At 36.5% G+C, this 27,570-nt stretch overlaps 1 protein-coding gene across 3 annotated transcripts in view; it reads right to left on the bottom strand.

The window, feature by feature from the left end:
* SLC25A13 (solute carrier family 25 member 13) overlaps positions 1-27,570 on the bottom strand; it is a 121,932-nt gene that overhangs the window by 81,059 nt on the left and 13,303 nt on the right. For 2 of the 3 annotated variants that reach the window (XM_007428590.4, XM_088150605.1), the window contains 3 exons: positions 17,759-17,812; positions 10,695-10,837; positions 748-863 (listed from right to left, as the gene is read on the bottom strand). In XM_007428590.4, coding sequence (XP_007428652.1) covers positions 748-863; positions 10,695-10,837; positions 17,759-17,812 — 313 coding nt within the window. Of the gene's footprint in view, positions 1-747; positions 864-10,694; positions 10,838-17,758; positions 17,813-27,570 lie in introns of those variants that run through there. The other variant, XM_088150606.1, reaches the window with a different exon arrangement.

A 27,570-nucleotide genomic window follows, 5' to 3' on the forward strand; every position in this document is an offset into this window, starting at 1 on the left:
TCCACCTGAATTTCAATGCAAAGTTTGCATTGAGACTGGAAGAGTCTTTGAAAGTTAGTTTTGATTCCAATGGGATCAGACAGTTGGGATCTTTATATTCAACGATATATGTATGTATATTTCTATATATAGTAGTCTTCTGTTAAACATCGTGAAAATGTTTAAACTCTTTTCCCAAAATGTCACTGAGGCCAATGTAGTATAGTGGTTAAGGCAATGGGCTAGGACTGGGAAATCCTCAGGTTCTAGTCCACTCTCAGACACTGAAGCCCACTGGGTGGCTTTGGGCCAGTCACTCTCTTTCAGCCCAATCAACTTCACAGGGTCTTTGTTGTAAGAAAAATAGGAGAAAGCATATATGGTATGCTGCCCCAAACTATTAGAGGCAAGGCAGTATATGACCCAAATAAACAATGCATTTTAAATACATTTGAACCCTGGAGTACTAGGTAATACCACACTGATGATGTTACCTAGTTGAGTAAGGAGATGTCTGCAAGCCAACAACCAAGCTCAGAGAGCACCAAGAACTCAACGGTCCAACCCTGAGCTACAGATATACTCTTCTATTGAAATTTGAACCCTGTTAACAGGTGCAGACTCTTAAAGAAATATAAATTAAGCAACAGGAGTGCAGTGAAGGAAAAGCAGTTAAAAAAATCCCAGCTTCTCTTCAATACATACTTATTAAAAATCCACATGGGAGGAAGAAGGTAAAGGAGGGAAACAAGGAAAAACAAGTCTTACCAAAAGTAACTTCTCCTTTGCCAGTTTTGTCAAAAAGCTGAAATGCCACCATAAACAATGCATCTGGAGCACAGAGGACAGATTCAAACGCTACAAATTCTTGAAAGGATATCAACCTACAGAAGAAAACGTTATTATAAATGTAGTCCCTTGTTGTAGAATATTGCATTAGACCATCCATTACACCTGTCTTTCCCATCCTGGTCACCAAACATACAGAAACTGCAACTCCCATAATTCCCAGTATGGCTGTTAATTAAACTTTCCTGTTTCAGAAGGTGTATAAGGGAGTGTTTTTAGAAACAGCAGCAGCAGATTATGGGTATTTCCCTTCCCTTCTTTTTTTTTCTTTTACAGCTGAGATCATCCCTTCTCCTTATAAAGCTCAAAAAGGGATACAGATTCATACAAATGTTTGTGTGCTAGTTCATAAGTACTGTTCAAATCTGGACATCTAAGTATCATGGAAAACTTTGAACTGTGTGCTGACTAGGTGTTACTTGCATATGAACACCTTTAAAACCATAGCTCTCTCTTCTCCCATTACATTCTTTCAATCAGAAGAGAGCCCTTCCCCTGAAAAATAGAATGCATGGAGACTCAAATGTACGGCAATATCTCTTTTGCATCTAGCTTTAATTGGTATAAAGTTATTTTGAACACTGCTAAATTTTAGCAAACGTTTGAAATTAAATACGCATAAAAATGATTATATCTAAGTCATGATATTGCTATATGAAATCAATGATTTTTTTGGCCCATTGATTTAGATAGATAGATAGATAGATAGATAGATAGATAGATAGATAGATAGATAGATAGATAGATAGAGTGGTATCTCTACTTACGAACGCCCCTACTTACGAAATTTTCGAGATACAACCAGCCAGCTCCGGGCCCAAAAATTTACCTCGATGTGCGAACTCCGCCTCGAGGTACGGCCATTTTTCCGTCCTGACACGTGGTCTGCGGCCATTTTTCTGCCCCGACACGTGGTCCACAGGCATTTTGCCACCGCGCCCCTAACACATGGCGCGTGGGCGCTTTTCCGCCTGACGTGTGGCGCGCGGGCACTTTGCCGCCCCGCTGAGTGGCGTGCGGGTGCTTTGCTGCCCTGGACGCGCAGCGCGCGGGCATTTTGCCGCCCCGCTGAGTGGCGCGCGGGTGCTTTGCTGCCCCGGACGCGCAGCGCGCGGGCACTTTTCTTCTCCTGATGCGTGGCGCGCGGGCATTTTGTTGCCCCGCCGCGCACGGGCGCTTTTCCACCCGTGTCGCGCGGTGCGCAGGCGTTTTGCCGCCCCGCCGCACAGCACGCGGGCGCTTTTCTGCCCCTGATGCGCGGCACGTGGGCGTTTTGCCACCCCGCCGCACAGCGCGTGGGTGCTTTTCCGCCCCTGACGTATGGTCCGCGGACGCCAGAACGGATTAACGGTAATTACATTGAACCTTATGGGAAAATTTGCTTCGGGGTGCGACCAAATTCGGAGGGCAGAACAGATTAACCGTATTTACATTGAACCTTATGGGAAAATTTACCTCGACCTGCGACCAACTCAACTTGCGATCAGAGTCACGGAACGGATTAAGTTCGTAAGTAGAGGTACCACTGTAGGTAGGTAGGTAGGTAGGTAGATAGATAGATAACAAATTTAATCTAAATTCCAACTCACTACATCCCCACAAAACATATCCTGTTCTGCTAACAGAATATAGTGAGTTTGTACCTACTAACCCAAATTAGGATTCTGGTTTAATTTTACCACTGTAAACAAGCAAAACATTTTTGCATTAAAGTAAATGAATGACTAAAAAGCAAAATTCCAGGGCTATAGTTTGCTTTGTTTTAAATTTTTTAGATACAGTACTCAAAGTATAAATGGAATTTGAGCTTTAGATGTATGTTTATGAAGAGAAATCCTTTTACCTTTCAACAGACTAATGTTGTTGCAAAATTTTATTTGTTTATTTATATTTCAAATTTGTCACCGCCTATCTCACTGCAGAGCAACTCTGGGCAGTGACAGATATCTTTGATTTTGTAAATGAGTTGTGGAACCACGGAAGGTTGTGCAGGTAGTCATTACTTAACAACCACAATTGGGACTGGCAACTCCATCATTAAACAATGTGGTCATTAAGCGAGACATCACGTGACAGCAACAGATTTACCACCTAACTTCCACTTCAGTTTTTAAGCAAGACATCATGTGACTGCAACTTGTGATTTTACTTCTGGTTTCTCCATTGACTTTGCTTGTTAGAAGTCAGCTGTGAAGTTCACAAATGGCGATTACATGATTGTGGCATGCTGTGACTGTCATAAATGTACGCTGGCTGCGAAGCACCCAAATCTCAATTATGTGACCATGGGGACACTGTGATGATCTTAAGTGCGAGGACCAGTCGTACAGTTACTTTTTCAGTGCCATTGTAACTTCAAACGGTCACTAAACAGGGCAGTTGTCAAGCAAGGACTACCTGTAAGTTTGTGTTGAACTTTCTTTCAAAACGGTTGGTAGAACTTAATTATAACTGAAATGGCAATTTTTGGTACAGAATTAAACACTGAAAGTTTGGGAAGATGCAAATTTTCCTAATCTAACTGTTATGAGGTAAAGAGCAGAATTATACATTTAGTTTCATTGGGGAGCCATATTTTCCCCCTAAGATTTCATACAAAATATGCCCTTCAGATTTATATAAACTGTTTATAAAAACAGTTGATTGTTGATTTTAGATGTAGCTAGGCAACAAGTCTTGAAACTATGTCAGCTTGTAAAAAAAACTGAACAGTAATCACAAGAGGCAGTTTGATGTAGTGGTTAAGGCATCCATCTAGAAACCAGGAAACTATGAGTTCTAGTCCCACCTTAAGTATGAAGCCAGCTGGATGACCTTGGGCCAGTCACTCTCTCTCAGCTCTCAGAAATAGGCAATGGCAAACCATTTCTGATATCTTGCCAAGAAAACTGAAGGGACATGTCCAGGCAGTCACCAAGGAGTCAAGATTGACTCAAAGGCACACACACACACCCATATAAATTATACTTTCATAAAAACCACTTTATATGAAATGGTCTGAACTTGCACAAAAAGTTGGATATTTTATATTATTATTAGCTAATAAAGTGTGAGGGTTCAATTTAGGACTTGCTTAAGATACTCAATAGTTGGCAGATGTTTATTTACTAATATAAAGTATATTAGTTGCTAATATATTTTATCATCAATAGTAAATTATTAAGTTAGCTTGGTTTGAGCAACCTTTCTAAATTTCCATCCAAATGATGCAGCTTCTAAGATCTCAGTCTACATGGAAGTAGTCATCTGACATTGAGAAACATGAAATTACAGACGACTGGTTAGAGTTGATTAATAAAATACTGTTGCAACATGTATTTTATTTGTCATGCTTTCACTGGTATTTTCAAATAAGAATATTAAACAATTCTATTTGTCATATTTGTATATGCTGCAAAGGTTTGCATTAATTACAAGCAACATAAAAGGTTAAATAAAATGTCCACAGTAGGAACTAAGATATAAACATTCTAAAATCATAAACATTAAAAAACAATCTTATCACTCACCATAGGCCATCCAGAATAACTCATTTTTCAAGAGTTTCCAGAAGGCCAGGACAAATTATTAGGTCTCATTAAACATATATCCTGCCTTTCTCTGGGAACCCTAGGCAACTTACATGCATATACAGTGGGGCAAAAAAGTATTTAGTCAGCCACCAGTTGTGCAAGTTCTCCCACTTAAAAAGATGAGAGAGGCCTGTAATTTTCATCATAGGTATACCTCAACTATGAGAGACAAAATGGGGAAAAAAATCCAGAAAATCACATTGTCTGATTTTTTAAGAATTTATTTGCAAATCATGGTGGAAAATAAGTATTTGGTCACCTACAAACAAGCAAGATGTCTGGCTCTCACAGACCTGTAACTATTTCTTTAAGAGGCTCCTCTGTCCTCCACTCGTTACCTGTAGTAATGGCACCTGTTTGACCTTGTTATCAGTATAAAAGACACCTGTCCACAACCTCAAACAGTCACACTCCAGACTCCACTATGGCCAAGACCAAAGAGCTGTCGAAGGACACCAGAAACAAAATTGTAGACCTGCACCAGGCTGGGAAGACTGAATCTGCAATAGGCAAGCAGCTTGGTGTGAAGAAATCAACTGTGGGAGCAATAATTAGAAAATGGAAGACATACAAGACCACTGATAATCTCCCTTGATATGGGGCTCCATGCAAGATCTCACCCCATGGGGTCAAAATGATCACAAGAACAGTGAGCAAAAATCCCAGAACCATGCGGGGGGACCTAGTGAATGACCTGCAGAGAGCTGGGACCAAAGTAACAAAGGCTACCATCAGTAACACACTATGCCGCCAGGGACTCAAATCCTGCAGTGCCAGATGTGCCCCCCTGCTTAAGCCAGTACATGTCTGGGCCCATCTGAAGTTTGCTAGAGAGCATTTGGATGATCCAGAAGAGGATTGGGAGAATGTCATATGGTCAGATGAAACCAAAGTAGAACGTTTTGGTCTAAACTCAACTTGTGTTTGGAGGAGAGAGAATGCTGAGTTGCATCCAAAGAACACCATACCTACTGTGAAGCATGGGGGTGGAAACATCATGCTTTGGGGCTGTTTGTCTGCAAAGGGACCAGGACGACTGATCCGTGTAAAGGAAAGAATGAATGGGGCCATGTATCGTGAGATTTTGAGTGAACACCTCCTTCCATCAGCAAGGGCATTGAAGATGAAATGTGGCTGGGTCTTTCAGCATGACAATGATCCCAAACACACCGCCCGGGCAATGAAGGAGTGGCTTCGTAAGAAGCATTTCAAGGTCCTGGAGTGGCCTAGCCAGTCTCCAGATCTCAACCCCATGGAAAACCTTTGGAGGGAGTTGAAAGTCTGTGTTGCCCAGCGACAGCCCCAAAACGTCACTACTCTAGAGGAGATCTGCAGGGAGCAATGGGCCAAAATACCAGCAACAGTGTGTGAAAACCTTGTGAAGACTTACAGAAAACGTTTGACCTCTGTCATTGCCAACAAAGGATATATAAGAAAGTATTGAGATGAACTTTTGATATTGACCAAATACTTATTTTCCACCATGATTTGCAAATAAATTCTTTAAAAATCAGACAATGTGATTTTCTGGATTTTTTTCTCATTTTGTCTCTCATAGTTGAGGTATACCTATGATGAAAATTACAGGCCTCTCTCATCTTTTTAAGTGGGAGAACTTGCACAATTGGTGGCTGACTAAATACTTTTTTGCCCCACTGTATCCCTTCGTTTTATGCCCAAAAAAGCCCTGTGATGTTGGACTGACAGAGAGTGACTAGCCTAAAGTTACCCACTTAGTTTCTATGGCTGAGAATGGACTTGAACCTGTATCTTTCCAGTCCTAGTCCAATGCCTTAATCCAACAGTTCTCAAACTTTGCAGTACTATGATCCCTAAAATGATAAATAGATATGTGTGACTCCCTCTCACAAATAAAAGTAGTGATTTCATTGGTGTCAGAGTCAGACAAGATATAAACATAGCACTTTCAATCACTTTAACCTGTATGACCCAGGGATTCTTAAAATTTGTGGCATCACAACTCACCATTGTGGCTTGCACAGGCCAAATGAGGAACAAGGCCCTCAGTGAGTTTCAACGGTGCTGCCACACTGCTTGCACAGTTTTTTTTTTAAAAAAGCTGTGCCCTCACAAGTTGCTTACAACCTCCCCAGGGAGTCCTGAGCTATCACCTTATAACTCCTTGCTTAATCACTATATCACACTAGTGCTCAGTTACTATAATATGGATTATAATATGATTTCTTGTAAACTAGAACTTACTTCATCAGCTGACAGAAGAGTTCCAATGAAATAGAGTTTAACTTACGAAGGCCACATCCCAACAAAGCATGTTTTCAAAGAACACTACAAAATTCTTTCACTGCAATAAATTACTATGGGATAGCCATTTTTTACAGGTAAAAATTAATTAAAACAGTCAAGATCATCTTTAAAATAAAATTATTAGCAATTTTTACAGAAAAACACAAAGTCTATATCAGCAAAACTCAAACCAAATTACTACAGAAGAAACATGAATATCTGTGTGCCAGCTGAATTCAAATTAACCCAATTTTTACATGTTAATTAAACCAGCTATTTTCTTCTTATTGTATTTTTGTTCCTTAAATAGACTGGCCTGCAAGTGATTCCCAACAGATCTACTCCAGCAACAATGACGTACTCATTTACTTCTATTATGACCACACAATACAGTAACTGAGTAGTAATTTTTCACAGTCAATTACACATGTGGTTCCTAATGGTTAAAGATGCTGAAATAATGCATGCTACATAGCCATATGTTCTGAGCTCTATACTGCATAAGGGCAGTTGCCTAGGTAACAAGCTTTCTCTGTGGCTTAGCACAACCTTCATTGAATATCATTAGGTTTCATTAAGCAGCACATATTAACATGAACCTCAATATACTACTTAAGAATAATTTTGCCGACATAAGCTACAGCTTATCTAACTTAAAAGCCTGACTGAGAAAATCCTAATGACCTGTATTTTAATGATGCAAAGCTAAAGAAGAAATTGGCAAATTATAAACCAAGCAGAAAGTTCCCTGTAAGTCAGATGCTTTATTGGTAATATTCCTTAAAAAAAAAAAAAAAAGGAAAAAAGCATCACTTGGTCAGGATCACAAAGACAAATTAAATAGAAAGAAAAGGTAACTACAACAAACCACTGGGCACTCGGCTGTGTTATGATACCAATTTTTTTGCTAGACAGACAAGCTGAGCAACCAGCCAATTCAACATTGGATGAAATGGTCACTGCTGTCCATTCCAAATATTTGCTGCCCACACACCAACACACTATTCTCCAGTTTATAACTGTCCCTACCTTTTCTACTACCACTATCTGGGAAAATATTGTTTTGTTTTAAAGCATCCTTTGGCTACATATCTGAAGTAGAAATGACATAACATTTTATTTCAGAAAAGTGGATTTTACAGGACTGGAAAATAGTATTTCTCTGTCCTCAGTTTTAGAACAGAAATTTCAAATATGGACTTCCATCACGCGGCACCTGTATTCTAGGCTAGATAGAGGACTGCAAACAAGAGTAACTTTGCACCTGACACACCCTTCTTGTGCCAAAAGATCTAGCTGAAAATACAGAGGAAAGATCCCACTACAAGCTATGGCAGGAATTTGACAGATTGTGGCTAGGTGAATAACAGTGGATGGGAGAAAATGTTCAAACTATGAAAAGGGATCTGCCTGAGTGTCTGTGTATCTATGATGGAAAATTGTGAAGATATTCCTATGCTTATTTGAGAGCACTGACCCCTCACAGGGCCAGAACCTTACTCAGTTTTCCCAATGGAGAACATCTTTCCAAGACTACTGTGCCTGGGACCTAGAAATACCAGCATTCCCCTAAGAACAGGGACAGAGGATCATAGCAATATGGAACTGGAGAAGACCTAACTTGGCAAAGAAACTAAGTTTTTATATATCAGTCTTTCAACCACCTAGGTTGTCATTTAAGTTCTATTAGTAGTACTATTTCTACTCCTCCTACTACTAATGATCTACTCCTAATACTCCTAATACTACTATGATCTACTAATTCTTAGTAAATACCTTTGAGAATTTATATAGTGGTGACATCTCACAGATGCAAGGGCCATTTGTAGGCATTACATTTTCAAATCAATTGAAAATGTTGTCAATTTATTAAAGCTCTCATTCAGGAATTCTAAATAGCTCTACAAAGGATCTGCAGATCTCTAACAAGCTCTCAACTAGATTACAGCTATCAGGCTTCTTCAGGAAAGGTCCTGAGAATTAAATATTTTCAATCTGATTTATATTAGCCATGCCCATTCTGATGGCTTGTGAATGAGCTGGCACTCTAAATATTTCCCAGCCAGCATGGCCATTGTAGGAGTTGTAGTCTCAGTGCATTTGTAAAGAAATCAGTTAGGGAAGACTAACATAAATGTACAGAGGATATATGCCTCCTATGCAGTGGCTATATTACAAGAAGCAAGGTGAATTTATAGATCATTATTCCCAACTTCAGCATCTGAAAAAAGCTATCAGATCCACAAGTACACAGAAATTTGAAATAGCAGGATAGCATATCATACCATACTCCGAGATATAATGAAATCTCCCAGTGCCAGTTTGTTATGTGTAAAATTGAAAACACCAGGGTGAAGCCTCAAGCAGGTAAGCACATTTGTGGCAAATTATTCAAAGCCTGTCACTCTTATCTCTGCCTTGTCCTCAATCACATTTAAAAGTGAAAGAACATTTACAGTACAATCTTCTACATGTCTACCTTTCAGTAAGTCCCACTGATTACAGTGGGTTTACTTCCATATAACTGAGTATTACAATGCTGCGTTAATTGCTCAACTGCTATTAACATCTAATATATAACAAAACAAAAAAAAACCCCATCACGGCATTCGTGTCTGAAAATTGTTCTGTTACTTCCCCACATATGCATACACACATTCATTCTTCTGCATGTCTACCAATACTAATAATTATTTGCATCACTACATAAAAAAAAATCAAAAGCTGTAATGATTTACTAAAATCAACTATTTAATCTTAATAGCATAATGGGGCACAGGGTAAGCTATGCTTATTATTTAATGTTGCAGTCTTAGATAAACAACTATTCTGAAAAATGGCAAATTAGAGATAAATCTATAATAATGGGAAAAGCTGGCACTTCAAAACATTACTTTGAATTGTTTACACCTTCTAAAAATAAAAGCCATATAGCATTTTGAGTTACTTGCTGGAATCTAAGCAATGATTGGCAGAAATTGCATATTTTATTGGGCAGAATTTAATTATAGCCCCCAAAAAAATTCTTGGAAGAAACCAGTTGGATTTCTAAGAATGCAATTGTAAGGAAACATTTATTTACAGCTTATCAGTAGGAGGCAGAAACAACTTCCCAAAGTCTCCTAACTCCCACCCTGGAAGCAAACTTACCAAAAGCTTCAGTTAGCATAGAAACAGTCAGGCAAATGCATTCTTGCCCTATACAAAGCTGAATTACCAGTGAAACAGAATAAAATTAAAGCAAATGATTCTGCATGGATTACATAAGGGAAGATATAGATATCTAAATGTAATTGGGATAGCAGCTTTTCTGTGCCTTTATCATATTTTTCCTGTCGTATTTATTAATTTATGAATATAACAGGCTGAACTGATTTTTCATTTTTCCTCTTTTCAGGCAAATTTGTCAATTTGATAAGCATGGTCACTTAGAAAGTTTAATTTCTGTGGCACATTCAGTCAAACTGCATTGTTAGTTAGGTCTTTATTAGGGTCACACACCAAAATTACTGCATTGTAGATCCTGTATAATATAGTGCATTATTTTATTTTCTGATGTATTTGCTGCAGTATTATGTACAAAGCTATAGCAGTTGGTAGCACCTACCCAATCCTGACAGATCTCAAAGAAAGCTAATCAGGGTGAGACCTGATTTGTATCTAGATGGAAGACCACCAGGAAACACCAAGGCTGTAGGTTAGACTGAGAAGCTAATGTCATGTAAGAAATCATCGGCAAATCACTTCCATACTGCTGCCACAAAAACAACATGGATGTGTTTGTGCAGTCACCAGAAATTAAGGTCATCCTGAGGACTGTCTAGATCTACAAAGCATTTTAAGGAGTGTTTTCTTTTCCCTTAACATTATTCAGAGAGAAATCAATCCTTGCTAAAGGCAACCCCTGATGATGGCACATTATTTTTTTCCCATATACCTGTAAATGAAGAGCAAAATGTTTTTTGTTTATTGTCTGAACATTCAAATACTATCAAATAAAATAATTTAGATAAACGATAACATACATACCCATCTTTAGTCTGATCTACTACACCTCCCAGCAGTTGGACTGTACTGGGATTGGGCACCCCATCTCCTATTATCTTCAGGAAGCGTGTGACAAAATCATTGGGAGACATGTAAAATTCACCATTTTTTTCAACACTTGCATACTGTTAAAACAGAAGAGGGAGAAAATGTGATTCTTAAATTACTAAGTAACATAAAGAATATCACTTACCTGATTATATGAGATATAATAAGTATATGCAGATGACCAAGTATATATGTGAAACCAAGGAACCAGACAGATACACACACCACACACACACAAACTTTTTCATTTCCTTGTTTAGTGCTAATTATAACCAGCAATGACAACCAAGTTGACAATGTGTGGTAGGCATGTGCATTTCAAATTGGAATAAGAATCTGTGATCTCAAAAACCTTTTCTCAACTGGAATCAAATCAGAACAACAAAAATTATCATTTCTCTTATTAGTATACACAAAGTGTGATATTCTGCTATAACTACATAGTACTTTCTGCTATTACTACATTCAAAGAAAATTCATAATGCATTCAACATGAATTACAAAAATCAATCAAAACTAAAAAATCCAGGTCAATAAAATACGTAATTCCTAACATAATACTACATCAATCATATCTGGAAGGCAAATATTAATCATATTTTGCTGAGACAAAACATGATTAGAGCTAAACAGAAAAGAAGCTGGAAAAAGAATTTATTGGTTAATGAATTGTTTCTGATCATTCAAACCAGCCATCTCCAATCTGGTCCCTTCCAAATAGATCAAACTTCATCTGCCAGAAATCTCAGCCACCCACTGCTGGTCATGCTGGATAGGAGTTGAAAGAAAAGTTGGGTAAAGGCTGTCCAAACTTTGGTCTGGAAGGCTGTCTGAACTGAGTATATTTTCTGAATCTTTGATGCAGAAAAATCTTTTACTTAATGTCTCCAACATATGCCAGCAGAACTTGTAAAATATGAAATATTTTTAACTCTCTCTCACACACACTTAACAAAACATGTTTGTGTCCATTTATATGCATTTGTATTTAACAGCCATATGTAAAACATTAGTGCTGCATGACTGTGACAACATTTTTCAGATTCCCTCTTCTTTTTACTCCAAATATCCACCTCTTGGGAGTAAAAATAGAAAAGAAACAGAAGTGAAAGCTGAAGTAAAAAACATTTTATTTGAAGACTAAAATTACTCCTGAAAGGAAGAAAGCAATATGAATAACAGTAATAAAAATGCCCTCAATATGCTATTCTGGCCTAAACCCAAGAAATCATAATATTATACAGGAAGGGTGGAAGGGAGCACACAATATATTTGGCATTACATTCTCCCACCCCCATCTAGAGATTGTGGTTTAAAAAAAGGAGAAATGCAAAAAGAAGGGGAAAAAAGACCACGTGTATCTCTATGTTTTTAAGGCAGCATGATTGTAGGCGCAGATATACACTCTTTATGTTTTGTGTTAAAGGCTTTATTGAAATAAGACTAGGGGCCAATGGATCAAAGATTAAGGGTTCCTAAAATATACTGCACTACCAAATAAACACTTCAGTACTAGGTGATATGCCAGCATTTCCTCAAGTGTTGAATGTCTACTATAATTTATCAAATAGTTGACTAGTTAATAAACTGCCTTGTTCTGACACTCCCTAACATTCAGTTAACTGAAATCTTACTTAAGACTTTGTAGACTTAGGTTATCAGTTCTTGCTTGTTTGAAATTATAATGTACTTATTTTTCATTTGTTTTTGATCTAGACTTCTACTCCAATTCTGTAATGTTCTGGCTCTGTATGCACTGTGATCACGTGAAAAGGTCTTTAAAGCAGAATGGCCAGGAACCATAGAATTATGTCGCTGCCTCAGCATAATGGAGCAATCCCAGAACTCCAGTTTCCCTACCATAACCCTGCTCCCACCACATCACAAACCAAACTTCTGTGAAACAAAAAGGAATATCAGGGAAAGACAGGACACATTCAATTAAAAAGGGGGAAAGTTTTTTAAAAAAAGAAAAAAAGTCCCCTGGACCTGGGTTCTTTTTTAGGAGTTTTCTGCATCACAGCCATGTTTTTCAGACATTATTAGAACAGGCTGTCCACTCCTTATCACTGCCACGTACTTTTCAAAGCTAGAATTCAGCAAACACTCTGGCCAGTAAGATGCTGATAAGTTAGAGACCTTAAGATGCTGACTTCACACATGCACACTGCAATATTATGAACTTCTTGGGTGTGGATAAAAAGACATTAAAATGCAGTTGTAAATAAATTACAGGAACACATTTGTCACCAGGCGTCAACTTGAAAAGAAAGATCTGTATCACAGCAAGCAAAATATTCTGAACAGGAAAGCCAGATTGCTATTTGCTGTGATATGTTTCTTCTTTGAGATGGCCTGATAAACATTTGCTACAATTCTCCACAGAACATTATCCCCACCAAGTAACAAATAAGCTAGGTGTCTACTATAATTCCAAGCAAAATTCAAAGGCTCAGATTTTGTTTTATAATGCAAGTGCTCTTGCAGTACAAAACTTGCTGTCATGTCCTATTTCATCAAGCCACAGTTGTGCCTGACAAGCCACCCTTACATCTGCTCGCACATGCACCCTGGCTTCCCTCAGAGACTTAAAATGTATGTAGATACTGGGGGGGGGGTGTTAATTGTCTAGATGTAAATCATATAAAGGTAATTTCCTTCAGGCAATTGTTGGAGAAAGGTAAAAACAAAACAGAAAAAATACAAAGACTGAACATTTAACCACAGTGCATGTTTACAATTTAGAACAATTTTCGGGCTGAGGTTTAAGTAATATTTACTTAATATTTTAGAAAGAAGTTGAGTTATTTGAGTTTCATATTTATAATCTGTTAGCCATATATGTGTCTAAAAAAATTATCACAACAAAATATATTTTTAAAAAATCACACACACAATTAAAACCAACTTAGATCATGGTAGCAATGTAAGATCACAAGCTTGTTTATTAGATGATATCTCATCTATTGAAGGTGAGCACACTTTATAACCAGTACACAGACCAATCGATTCCAATTCCCATTTATAGGAGAATCTTTCCAAACCTAAGGCTTGAAAACTTTTTAACAAGACAGTTATCAAGAAACAAATCAAATAAGTCAGCCATTCTGCACTTCTACATTTCATTTTTTTTCCAGACTAGGCCCCCTGCTAAGACATTCAATAACAGAAAGCAGCACAAGGTTTCGATGTCCCTCTGTTTCTACCCACTGTGATTTATTCTTGTGTATTTGAAATCCAATCACGTACCCCCACACTACATATAGAAAATGACCTTGAAAATGTCAGCTTGTTCATTTTGACTGAAGTCTAATCTCTTAGGTTATGGTAGGAGAGTTATAAGAAGTAGAGTTACTCTGGAAAATTATCATGACAAAAGAGGGAAGGGGAAAAAAACACAAATTCTGTTAGTTTGGGAATAAAGACATTCAAAAAAGTGGTTCTGTAGTCAGGTATTTTTCTTCCACTTTGGTAATTATACCTACAGAGAATATGATATTACACAATAACACCTAATGGCTTTTTGGTAAGTTCCTTCAAAATTCACACTAGATAATCATATATTTTAAATACTCAGGCATTAACAAGTTGAAACCTATTTAAGCCTTTGCAGTACAACTGTGGAATATCTTTTTTTATTTTTTAAAAAAATTATTAGGTAAAGTATTTCCAGATAAAGAATCTGTAACTAAGGAATTTCAAATTGATTGCTATATGTTTAACTAAAACAGGAAATAAAGCAGGACATGCAATTCTAATGTTTGTTATTTTGGCTTTCCTTTTTTTTTTTTTTTTTAAGGCCAGGCTGCATTCTTACACATTTACCTGGGAATAATCCCTTCTGAATTCAATGGAGTCTATTTTTATTACATGTTTAGTATATTCAAAACATGAATAAAAACCTTAATACTAATTGTCAGCATCAGTTGTACTATGGTTCTGAAATATCCCAAATAAAATTAGAGTGTTCTAGAAATAATTTTTCTTAGACATTTATAAACAGTGGTTTCCTTCTAAAAACATTCATGAACAAACTATATGCTGACGCATTCAACTTTTTCATTCCCCACTTGATTTCCCCCAGTAGAATGAACAACTAAACAAATCATCAATTATTTACTTGCTATGTCATCTTAATCAGGGATCCTGGCATGATACTTTTACAAGCTAGAATTGCAAGCCAGGTTTCATGGCTTACAAATCTTTCTTGCCTGATATTTAGAAGCAACAAGCCGAGATCACTGCTTCAGATGACAAGTTATAAACTGTTCCTGTTTATTTCATTAGTTGCATTAGTGGAAAGCATGAGTGGGATTCTCAGAGGAATATACATAGGTTTTATAAAATCTTTCATATAAGAAACAGCAAGCCTACAAAATGGCGAAAATGCAGATTAAGAATGAGTTTTGTTTCTCCAAATCTGTACAAACTGACAGCCATTGTGTATGCTCTGATGCAAGGCCAAATCATGAGAAGGAGCCTAACACTGGCAACAAAAACTTGGCAGTTTCCACTTCCTTTCAAAGCTATTTGTAGTTTAGCATGTTGAATTTTGGCTTTCTGTAACAATGGTAAATGAAAAAAGCCAGCTTCATAAAACTATAGTTTAAAATAATTTTGTTTCCATTAATCACAGTTAAGAGATTCAATGACAAAACAAGTTGCAGTTAAAATAAACAAACCAGAAACATCTGAAATTGGCCTTAGAGCTCCTGAACTATGGATCAGAGGCTTCTCCAACCTTGGAAAGCCATTGCCAGGTAGTAAAAACCAACTGCTGTTTTTCACACATGTCTGGGCTGTATCTGGTCGGTGCTTTATATGTAATTAGTCCCAAGCTTCAATCCTTAGTATCTTATTGGTCAGCTGGAAAAAATCCGGCTTGAAACTCTATAGGGCCCCTGTTAATCAGTGTTGACAACGCACGGCTAAATTAGTCAACGATCTCACTTGATATAAGACATGTTGGCTTAATGTTACATCAAAACCATTTCATTGCTAAAATACATGTATCACAAACCTTGTTCCAAATTAAGTGAATATTGTTTTCCTCCTTTCATGCAGCTTTTGAAATTTTGTTTTGAAGGTTAATTCCCCCTTCCTTTCTTCCTTGCTTCCTTCCCTCCCTCCCTCCCAGTCAGTTTTTGACTCCTGGTGATTGCCTGGACTAGTCCCTGCAGTTTTCTTGGCAAGGTTTTTTGGAAGTGGTTTGCCATTGCCTCCTTCCTAAGGCTGAGAGAGAGCGACTGGCCCAAAGTCACTCAGCTGGCTTCATACCTAAGGCAGGACTAGAATTCATGGTCTCCTGGTTTCTAGTCTGATGCCTTAACCACTATACCAAACTGGCTCTATTTCTTTACTGTATTTTTAATTGCCCATCCACTCAATTTCAAGATAATGAAATCATAAAAAGAATTTAAAAAACATAAAGAACAGTTACACAAAACCTTAAAAATATTTAAAATATATATTAACCAGAGGGCCTTTTTAATAAAAAAAACAAAAAAACAAAAAACAGCATCACATGTCAGAAGCTCAGTGAAACAGCATAGCTTTTACCAAATGCCTGGATCACAGATACAGGATTCAGATAGATTCACACTGGAATAGTTGTCAATATAATTTGCAGTTAACAACAAAATTAAGGAGCCAGTTGTTCAGATATTTTGTTCCCAGGCCTTTTATAGGCAGAACCACTCACTTAAATTGGCTCTAAATCAATAGGAAATCCATAAAGTTTTCTGAAGATTGGTGTCTTGCAACAACCGTCTGGTTGTCATATGTTGAATTATCTACAGCTTCTGAACATTTTTCAAGGGATGTATCACACAGAGGTTATGACAGAAATCTTGAGGTGAGATATTAAACCTTAGACCTCTGTGGCCAGGTCTGCCTTCCCTAACAAGATGCATACTCTCTCACACACATAGAAACATACACAAATCGAATTTCAATAGGTTGTTCTTCCTAAGAATCTCAGAAAGCACTTCTGATTAATGCTGGAAATTAATGTTTAAATTGCCAAATGATCTTTACTCACCATCCTGGTCATAGTTTTTTTCCCTTTTGCTGCACTCATTTCTTTACCAAAGAAAATGTAGCAGCAACAAGAAAACCCCCACAACAAATTAGTTAGATTTTAAATATTTCTCTTTATAAGAAGTTTGATCAAAACACTATTTTCAAGAAAACTGAGAAAACCTTATGTAATAAACATGGCAAGTTCTGAAGATTTAATTGCGTACAAAAATATGCATTGGCTGATGAAACAGGCAAAACAGGGGAAGACTCTTCCCCATCATTTTGGTGCATGCCATTTTCCTTTCAAATCTAATGAGTAACATTCTTTCACAATTTTGTCTAGATCCATCTTAGAAATCATTTCAATTGCCTGCTCTATAGGGTCATAGTGGAAAGCAAAGTACAACTTGCAGCAACACACATTTTTGCACCCTGACCATTGAATAATGATTGGCATTTAGGCATAGTAACACTGGCATTAGCATCAAATACCATATTTGTGAAACAGACTTACCCTATTTCTTACTTTTCTCAAGAAATAGGGTAAATGCATCAGCATTAGCATTAACCATTACCACAAATAGTCTAAAGGTTTAGGAAAGATGGGGAAACATAACTGAAATGGCTACAAATAGCAATATCCCTTGATCTTCTAAGGGAATCCTCCACGCTCTGGGTAAGGAATGTTAAATTGTCTATTCCATTTGTGGGGGAGGGGCGGGGAGTGGAGGGGGAGGGGACACATTTTAATTTCAAGATGCTTACATTTCTCTACATTTATACAATAATCACTCAAGAATGTATTTGATTTCTTGGAGAGCAGTGTTCCTTTTTTATAATGGTATTTAAGTATAACATGGTAATAATACAGTGAATGATTAATGGTTAGAAGACTATCAAAAGTTGAATAATGCAGTAAGAGCAAAAGAAATGAAAAATTCAAGCTTTAAAGGATAAAATATTTACTTTTAACATACCTTCAAAAATATTGTTTTCAGCTCAGCTGGATCAGCTCTCTTGGTTAGAGCCACCTACAAGTAAATACAATTATATTAATATGCATGGTCTATACAAAAGATGTCAAAATGTCATAAAAATGAAAGAAATTCAAACAAAAGAATGCACAATGAAATATAAATGTTCCCCTCAAATAAATTAGGCAGTAGTTTATGTGAAAAATAAATGGGCACTTAACAGTTCTACTCAATTATTCAATGTTTTTGCTGGAAATATTCCACAAAACAATATAACAAATCTTAAATAAGTATGTTAAAAAATAAGATTTTGCCCATATTGCAAACCCAATCATACTACTGGGTTTCATTTCTATAATCTGATTATTAAATCCTTTAGGTATATAAGAGACAATGCAGCAACAGAACTAACAAGAGCCATATAAATATAAAATATTTTATGTTGAAACTAACTGTATCCGCTTCATGATATTGAAAGCTAGCAGATGGCAAAAAGCTAAGGTGAGTCAGACTTGTTTAGTACTTGGATAAAGATCATCACAAAACTCCAGACTTATAGATTAGACTGGGAAGCAAAATAAATAAATAATCCCAAATATGGCAACAAAAAAGCACTTCCATGTTGATGCTATAAAATGGGCATATCCCTCACTTCATCATACTTGCCATCTTTTATCTTTATTTTTTATATTTTACTCATTTATTGTAATTTCTTTGATTGTTGTGAGCCACCCAGAATCATTGAGAGTTGGGTGGCATACAATTTAATTTTTATTATTATTATTATTATTATTATTATTATTATTATATTATTATTATTATTATTATTATTTCTTTCCAATGTGTAGCCAGGAATTAAGCTTCATTCAGATGAGCCTTCAACTTTTATAAGAAATCTTTCATTAAATGGTCAAAACAAAATGAAATGAAACAAAACAAGTTCCAGAACAGCCATCATCAAAACTAACTTGGCAACAACCAATTTGTTCAAAGTTGGAGTGGAATGAATTTGATTATATTTCCAGGCTAATTTAAGGATCATAATGAAAACTGAGGAATTGATTTTGGCCAGTAGTTGGGAGACCAGCAGTGATGTACCTTGGCATTCTATAAAAAATTATGCCGTTATGCAACTGGCATAAGATTTTAGCAAAGTGCACTTCAATATAGCCTTCCTCCTGTTTCTGTTGCTCTAACTCCAAATTATTATTCTATAATCTGAATAACAAATCCAGTGTTACCGCAGTTCTAACACTGCAGCTCTCTTCCTCTTCTGACCCAGAGCTGCTTAAGAACAGAACAACAAAAGACCCACGTAAGCACAGATACTACATATGGATCCATCCCTGATTGATAAATAGGGGATGTGTCAATCAGCTCTCAAGAAACTATGGAATACTGTATATTGCATAACTATGGAAGCACAGTTTGGCAGCTCTCCCAATTACAGAAAGATAACATTGATCTAATTCCTACTCTATTACTTTCTATTATACTGAAAATGTACAACACATATTTGACATCACAGTTTGAATGAAAATTGCCAGTAAATAAATAAATAAATGTTAACAGGATCTTTAATTACTTGTTCCAAAATTTTAATGAGACTTTAAGAATTCCACTAACACATGTATTGTTTAACTTTAATAATCAGCATTATTTTATGTTAACTCTACAATCAACTTTAGGAGCTTTGTCTCTACCAGATACATCAAGTTTAAGCCTGTTTTTACATAAATAAAAATCAATGTTATAATTTCTCATTTCTTTATTTTTATTTATTTATTAGAATTTATCCAACTCCAGTGGACTCTGGGTGGTGTACAAAAGTGGAAAATCCATAAAAACAGATAAAACATCAAACCAAATAGACAGCCCAGACTAAAATGATCTTATAAACAACACAATCAAACAAAACAAGGGCCCCCAAAATACAGTGATAAATTAATACATCAACTTCAAGCTTGGGACCAAAGCCAGGTTTTAAGAGATTTCTGGAACCCTAGCAGAGAGACCACAGTCCTTAACTCTTGGGGGATCCTGTTCTTAATACTTACATTTTATTGTTCAAACACAAAAACATCATTTTTAGCTGTTCAAAAATGAAATGTTCTAGGATATCCAGTAAATGTTGGATCTTTTATTATAAGGAGCTGGTAACCCAGATTTTTTTTTTACTTCAACTCCCATCAGCCACAACTAGCATGATCAATAGTGAGGGATTGTGGGAGTTATAAACTAAAACATATTGAGCCCAAAGTTTGCCTACTCCTGCTATTAAGTTTTCCTCTATGGATTTCTCTTCCAAAGACCTCATTCATGACAGAACATATAAAAATGGAAACAGATAATCTACGTTCAGTGTCAATTAACTGGCTAACAACAGTGTTCAATAGAACAAGTTATGCCAACATATGTAATGATGTGATTAATGAGGAAGAAACTACAAAATTTTAATCAATCTTCAGAATACTCTTGCAGTACAGATTTAGTATAACTGTAAGATAAAACTACCTTTTTACTACAGAAGTGCTTTCTAAAATTCCCTCATCTTTTATATTAAACTGTCAGTCACTCAGAATAAAATCTAATTTTCTTTTTCAGTTTCACCATTTGCTGGTTTCCCTAGTCATCTTGTTCTTTAAAGGACAATGTAAAATACAGATTCTTGGCTTCCATGGTGGAAAACCAGAGAACCATTAGGGAAAACTAAACTATTCGTTTATTTTCTAAATGAAACCAAGTCTTCTTTAGATTTGCAGTACTTGTTATCACATTCTTTGTCAAGAGTATTGGAAACTTTTAAACTCTCCCATGAATATAATGCCAGTACAGCTTAATGGGGTAAGAATACAAAACTGGAAATGCTTTCAAGAAGTAATTACTTGTATCTTTTTTTTTTTTTTTAAGAGTAATGTGGCACATGGTGTTAGCTGCACAGCACTTTAGATTTGAAAGCAAGAAGGTGCTTTGGAGTGGGAGAACCACACACAGAGCACTCATCTGCAACTCCCTGAACCAAACACATCTTTTCCCAGAATTGCACAGCAGCTGTGCAATCTAGGGAAAAGGTCCAGCTGTTTTAAGGCATTGTGGCTATTTTAAGGAGCATTCCCACCCCACATGCACCAAAGCATCTTTCTGCCTTCAAATTACAAACTCTGAATGATTCAAAAAGAGTAACATTATTTTACTTCCATTAACAAATATCATCAAAAGATTCTGTTTCCATTGCCACTTCAAATTCCCTTCTGCTAAAATAAACATCTGAGTTGTCCTTCTGCAAATATGGCCTCTTCTACTGAAATAATAAATGGTCAAGACTTTTTTAGAGTGTAGACTTTCTAACTTTGCATATGCATGAATCATGTCAGTCAATACATCACCTCAGAAGAAACACAAGCAATGGCCCTTGTAAATTAACACTCTAAATCTAACTTTATGCACTAACTTTAGCTTGCCTCTAATTAGAACTGTGTACTACACAGTAAGAAACATATTGGCATTAAGAACAAAGCACATAGTTTTGATCTCCTAACTGAATGCTAGCTATTTGGGGATCAATGATATTTGGCAGTTTTTCCCTTCTAAAATTCACTGAAATGACCCAAGCAATTGTGGGGTAGGTAGCTTGAAAATGTGTATTATCTAAGTGTACATGCTGTCCTAAGTGTCATAATCTTGTGCTAAGACAGTTATTTGCTCAAGAGCCCATTCAAAAGGCATTGTGCTCTCTGGGGCAGAAGAGATCTAAATTCAATGAATTCTGTAACAACTGTACAAAATAATCCTCACCACCATCACTAAAAAAGATTTGTTACCTACCCCCACTTCATTACCTATAAAAAGATGACACAATATAGCTCTAAGTCCAATATTCTGCTAAACATTCACAGTTCAGCACAAGTGTAGTATCCCCACTGTATACACATTCCAGTGTAATACTGCAAGGTGTTGAAACAGAAGAGGACTGGACAGTATCAGAAAAATTACTTAATAATCTGGTTACAAGTAAACAAGTAAACTTAATAGTAAAAAAAAAAAAAAAGGATTGGATTGTAAATAAAACAGATTTCAGAGAAAGTAAAAATTATGTTGCTATGCTATGTTGAACTATAGTATTTCTTTCAATCATACTTCAATCATAGTACATCTACATGTAATACTGGTACTCTGTTTTTGCCAAGAAAGGCAAAAATTGGAATTAGGTTTAGAGATGAACCACCAGTGAAATTAAGCCACAGAAGATACCCATATACAGGTAAGGTCAGGCAAGGCAGAACCTCGGACAGCTCCCAGTGTGGATTCTGTAATAGAGGTTATGTTGATAGAGATACAAGCATCTCCTCCCTATATATTATTTCTCAGGCAGGTCTTTCCAGATCACAGGTTTTATGAAGTTTCTACCACCACCCTCACAAACCCAAGCTGTGCAATCAGATTTTGGTACTTGTCAAAGTTATGACTCGGAAGGGAAGGGAGATTTATTTGGGGAAGAAGATATCTGTATAGCTAAGAAAAGAGACTGCCAACTCATAGATGAGAGGGAGCATTCTGGAATGGGGGAGGGGAGTTCCTGATAAAGAAGTAGAAGAAAGGAAAATACCCCCTCCCTTCTTCCTGTCCAGTGTCAGAAAGGAAGGCAGAAAAGGGAGAAATCTCATTAGCTCCAGCCAATGAGGAAATGAAAGCCGGGGCACAATGCCCTCTAGTCACCCTTGATCAGAAGAAAGGAGGAGAAAAAACACCTGAGACAACCAGAGTCAAAGAGAAAGATATAACAGAAAATGAGTTGACATGAGGAATAAGACTGGTAAGGTAGGAACCAGCAGTTCCCATGCTTGAGAACTATTCTGTCAACATAGATCAAGTGTCATCCAAGGCTGTCAAGAGAATTTGTTGTATTTGTTCACTTAGAAAATTGGGAAGAAACAGCCACAACTCCATTTAAACCCTGGAGCATGAACCTATATAAAGGCTTTGATTTTATGCACTGCAGTAGGCAAGTCTCTCTTTTTTTGTATATGTTCTTGTCTGCACTACAGAGACTAATCTTATCAAGTCATGTCTGTGAGCTCTTCTGCCAAGAAGCGAGTTCTTGAATATTGGGTTATGCATCTGGAGAGCTGATTCACAGCCATGCCTAGTGCGAAACTTGATATTTCACTGAAAAAAATCAAGATTTTGATCTGACAAGACCAAAGTTTTAAGACAGTCAGTAAGGCTGAGTTTGCACAACATAAAGCATGGCTTGTTTTACTATGGCTTATAGAAAAACCTTAATTAGCAGGATTTGGGCAACATGTTAACCTATAAACCATGGTTTACAAATCACAGTGGCTGGATTCCTGCAATACGTTACTCCAAAACCAAAACAAGATATATTATAATTTCTTCAAACTGGGTACCCTTCAAATGCATGGAGGAAGGAATCAGAGGCAAGAGAAAACAAAGGAAAGAGGGCTAAACAGGAATAGAGTAGCAGTTCCAACATTTGCCAACAGTTTCCAGACAGTATCAAGGTATCCAACTGACTCTGAAAGACGGCAATAACTATCCCTAGCCAAATCCCACCCCACCAGGATCTAAGTCAGATACAAGGATATGCTGACTGCCTAGCCTTGGTGGGGGGGGGGGAGAACAGTTAAGTACCTGGCAGGGCAAAATATGTCACAAGTTCTAAAAGCCTACGATCTAGGTCACCTCTGAAGTTTATTTTAATCAGTCATGCATGTAGATATTTATTTGTATCTCATTATCTTTCATGTAATATGTATGTACTTGGTACCTGAGTTTCATAACCAAACAAGGCAGTTCCCCATCCTCAAGGAATTTACAGTCTAAATCTGTTAGTGCATAAGGCAATACAAGAAAAGAAAAGTACTCCATAGATATTTATTAACATAAAATGTGTACCAATTATTTATTTCCACAAAATAGAGCAAGACAGAATTCATTTGATTATGAACAGTTGTATATGTCATATGATTGTCTGGATTAAAATTAAAAACAAAAGCAAACCAAAAAAAGGCATGTTAAGGAAATCCCTCTATAAATTGCCTGGGAGATTTTCATCAAAACCGGACTCCTTCCAATTGATTTATTGGTTTAAGTCATGTCGTTCTTCTCCCACACATCTTCCACAATAACTGCAACATAACAACTTAGAAATCCATCATCTTTCCATATCTGTTATTTCTTGAAGAAAATAAAAAGTTCAAACTTCAAATGCTGAACTGATGTAACACATGAGGAAGAATCCATTACCCATGCTGCTACTCTGGTTAGAAAACTCACCAGAAAGGAAAAAAGGTGAACAGACAAACTACTTCTTGCTCCCTATATTTTTAGTTGCTAGTAGCAGTTTTATTCCCTAAATATCAAAAAGATCTAAAAATGCTGAACAGCTTAAAAGAAAACTGTGTATTCTATGTGAAGTCTTGAAAAAAGGGCTTTGCAACACATAGCAGTTGAGAAAACTTTATTTTAATCATTAAGGCAATTGTATCATTTGCACAGCTTGCACAACTTCTTCAGAAGCTGCTCCTGCATGTGTATTCTCCTACAATGTTAAAGGGCAGATTGTCATTGGCAATTTCACCTCTAAATTGTAAATATATTTCAGTTTTTAAAAACAAGTACACATTGCTATTCTGAAAAATACAATTGGTAAAGGTAATGCATTCAGTTCAGGTAATGGACTCTGCTGCTTTGGCTATTGCTTGATTTACAAAAGGAAGATTTCTGAGTATCTTACAACACGCATTTCACAATATTTACTTGGTTGAAGTGGGCCTTCAAGATCATCTGCCAGAGTAGATTACATTGGAATACTGGGTTAATCTTTTCCAATCTGACACACTTCAGATATTTGGGAAATAAAATTCCCAGAATTCCTAGCCTTGGCCATGCTGGCTAGGTATTCTGGGAACTGCTGATCTAGCTGATCTGAACAGGCTGAACTTCAGTCTGAATTGCAGACTCCATGCCAGGATGGTCTAGAAATATGAAAAGTTTGATACAAGAAAACTTTCTATGTTCTACATAACTTCCAGAACAGGAATGCACAATTTTTTTACAGCAAAGATTGCAGGTGACCTTTGAGCACCGTATCAGGCAGGAGCAGCATTCCAAGAAGCAACAGAACCGTGACAAAGACACGGACAGAGCTAAAACAAAAATGTGTCGCTAAAACAATAATTACCAGAAATTATAAAAAGTGTGAAATAAGATTAAAAGAGAAAAGATACAAAACCTTATTTCTGCAATTTTCATAACTAACAGCAAGCTACTTTCAAGTCAAAATCCTATTCATTCGTTAAGAAATTTTATAGTGTCATATCAGGATCCCTCAAGCCTTGTAAAATATATATTGACTTCTATCATTGTAGCTTAAGCTCAGAGTATTATAATACTGAAGTACACTTTGTATAATAAAGACAGTGTAGCAGAGAAGTGGGATGAAGGGTCATGCTCAGTATCTGTGTAGTGGGAGACTTAGGTTTGGGCCTTTGTAGATCTTTATAAAGATCTGAAGCTCCCACCTGCAGGGATTAAGCAAAGAGAATGTTACATATGCAATTTTGCTGTCCACTTCAAATATCTAAATGCCTCTGAAGAGGCTAAAGATGGAATTTTCAAATCATTTCAAGAGCTTAAAGTAAGAGGGAAGGATACTTTGAGAAAAACAATGTTCAAATACTTCCTAATTTCTGGCAGGAGTTCAGAACGGAAGAAAACTCTATTATACTTACAGCGTGGCAGTACTGACCAACAGAAACAGACAACATGTTCAGGCTACTCACTAATGTCACAATTCAATCTTGCCACCAACTGTGTATGCATTTCATCACAATGATGCAATCTGAGTAAAATATGCAAGAGATACATACTTTTTGATTTTTTTTTTAAATCAGTAATTGGCTAACAATGAGTCAGAGAAAATAAAATCCTATATCTAAAAGGGCCCCAATTAATCATTGTGACACAACAGTAAAATAAAAATAACCAATAGATAAATGCACTGTGGGATTTTTTTAAACTGAACACAACTTAAATAAAGTTATCTACCTCTCTATCCATCTATTATGTGATTTATATGACTGTCCAACCCAGAAACTGTAACTATGGGAGACCAAAGTAGGGTTAAAACAAAATAGCCAATAAATATAAAATAACATAGAAACACACAACCAAGGCCAAATTACAACGTATTTACCAGTTGGGCTCTTCAATATCTTAGCTCAATGTCTTGCAGAAGGTCAACAAGATTGAGATCATCTGAATCAGGGTAGATTCTGTTCTAAAGGCAAACACTGACACAAAGAGGGCTTACCTCCTGGGGCCCAATATATAACATTGTTTCAATGACGGAACTCAGGCCTCAGTCCCAACAGGTTCCATCAGAACTTGGAGTGGAACTACTGAATAGGTCCTTCTTCTCTGAGGCTGCAGAGAACTACAAAGCCAACAGAGAGTGATCTGACCATGGTAAGGGACCGCTGGTAACATCCCCCAACTCCAAATCACATATTAATTTATAATTGCATCTATCTTCTGTCTCTTCCACACATCAGTAACCTAGTAGATGCGCACATATCCGTAAGCATATGCATGCACAAGCATCCATGAAACATTGTAAGAAGAAAAAGGCTTCAAGACAGAGGATGAGCATCATTAAATTGTTGCTTAAATTTCATGCATGCAATCCAACTGAATATGAAATTAACTTAGAAATTAGAGGAGAAAACACTTTCTTCACTTTCACAATATGGTGTAAGTAAATTAAATATTCCATGAGAAACAATAAAGGTACACAATTGCCCTAAAGTATTTGTTTATAATTGCCACACACATGTCATAGCTTACCTTTAACTTGTAAAAACTAACAGTCTTCTCTTCTTCTTTCCAACAATTAAAAAAGAAGCCTCTATTTAATTATGAGGTCGAGTCTCACCAAAAATGGAAACAAGCCACAATATTATACTATAACCTAGAGCCATGAAGTTTACTGAAGAGAAAATTACATTACTGTACTGAACTGCACTGTGCTTTAATAACTCAAGCACATTTGAAATCTATTTTTTAATTTTTTTTCACTTACCTACTGCCTTCCCATTTGCTTCTTTTTCTAAAGCTGGTAAGGATAGTTTCCTCATTCAAATGATACTATGACTGGATGTGCATTTCACACTAAATTGTTGGCCTTGGCCTACCATCTTGTCTGATTCCAGCCACTTCAGATTGTAAAACATGATTTATAGTTTGTTCTGGGGTGGGGTTAATGATATTAGCAGAATGAGAAGGGCTGATTTTTTTTAGGCTGTTCTTCCACATTTTTAGTGGGGGTTAAATGTGGGAACAGAAGCAAACATCTGGGAGGTAAAATACATGATTGGTTAAACTTATTTGGGATGAGTTTGTAATTTTTTATGGGATTAAAGTGTAAATTGAAAGAGTTAAGATTATGCAAAACATTGATTTTTTTTTTAATTTACTTAAAAGAATGAGTAGTAGAAATGCACTAGATGTTAGGAACAGTTAATTATAACTTCTACCCTAAAAATTTCAATAATTCCTATGAGTAGCAATTAAAATCCTTTTAGGCACTGAAAACTTTGAAATCCAAACTTGTCTCTGAAGCTATTATTTTTCTCCTATCCAAATAATTATTTCATTAGATACCATTTTAAACACAAAGAGCTGTTTATTTGTTTACAGTGTTAAATTCACTACTTATGTCTGCATATATCCTTTTAAGTTTTAATGTGAATATTGGCTGTCATAAGCAATTACAATGTCAAACTTGACATTCA

Source organism: Python bivittatus, unplaced genomic scaffold, assembly GCF_059951505.1.
Source record: "Python bivittatus isolate LINGU-HERP-01145 unplaced genomic scaffold, Pbiv_v1 ctg000610_np1212, whole genome shotgun sequence".
Classification (NCBI taxonomy): Eukaryota; Metazoa; Chordata; class Lepidosauria; order Squamata; family Pythonidae; genus Python; species Python bivittatus.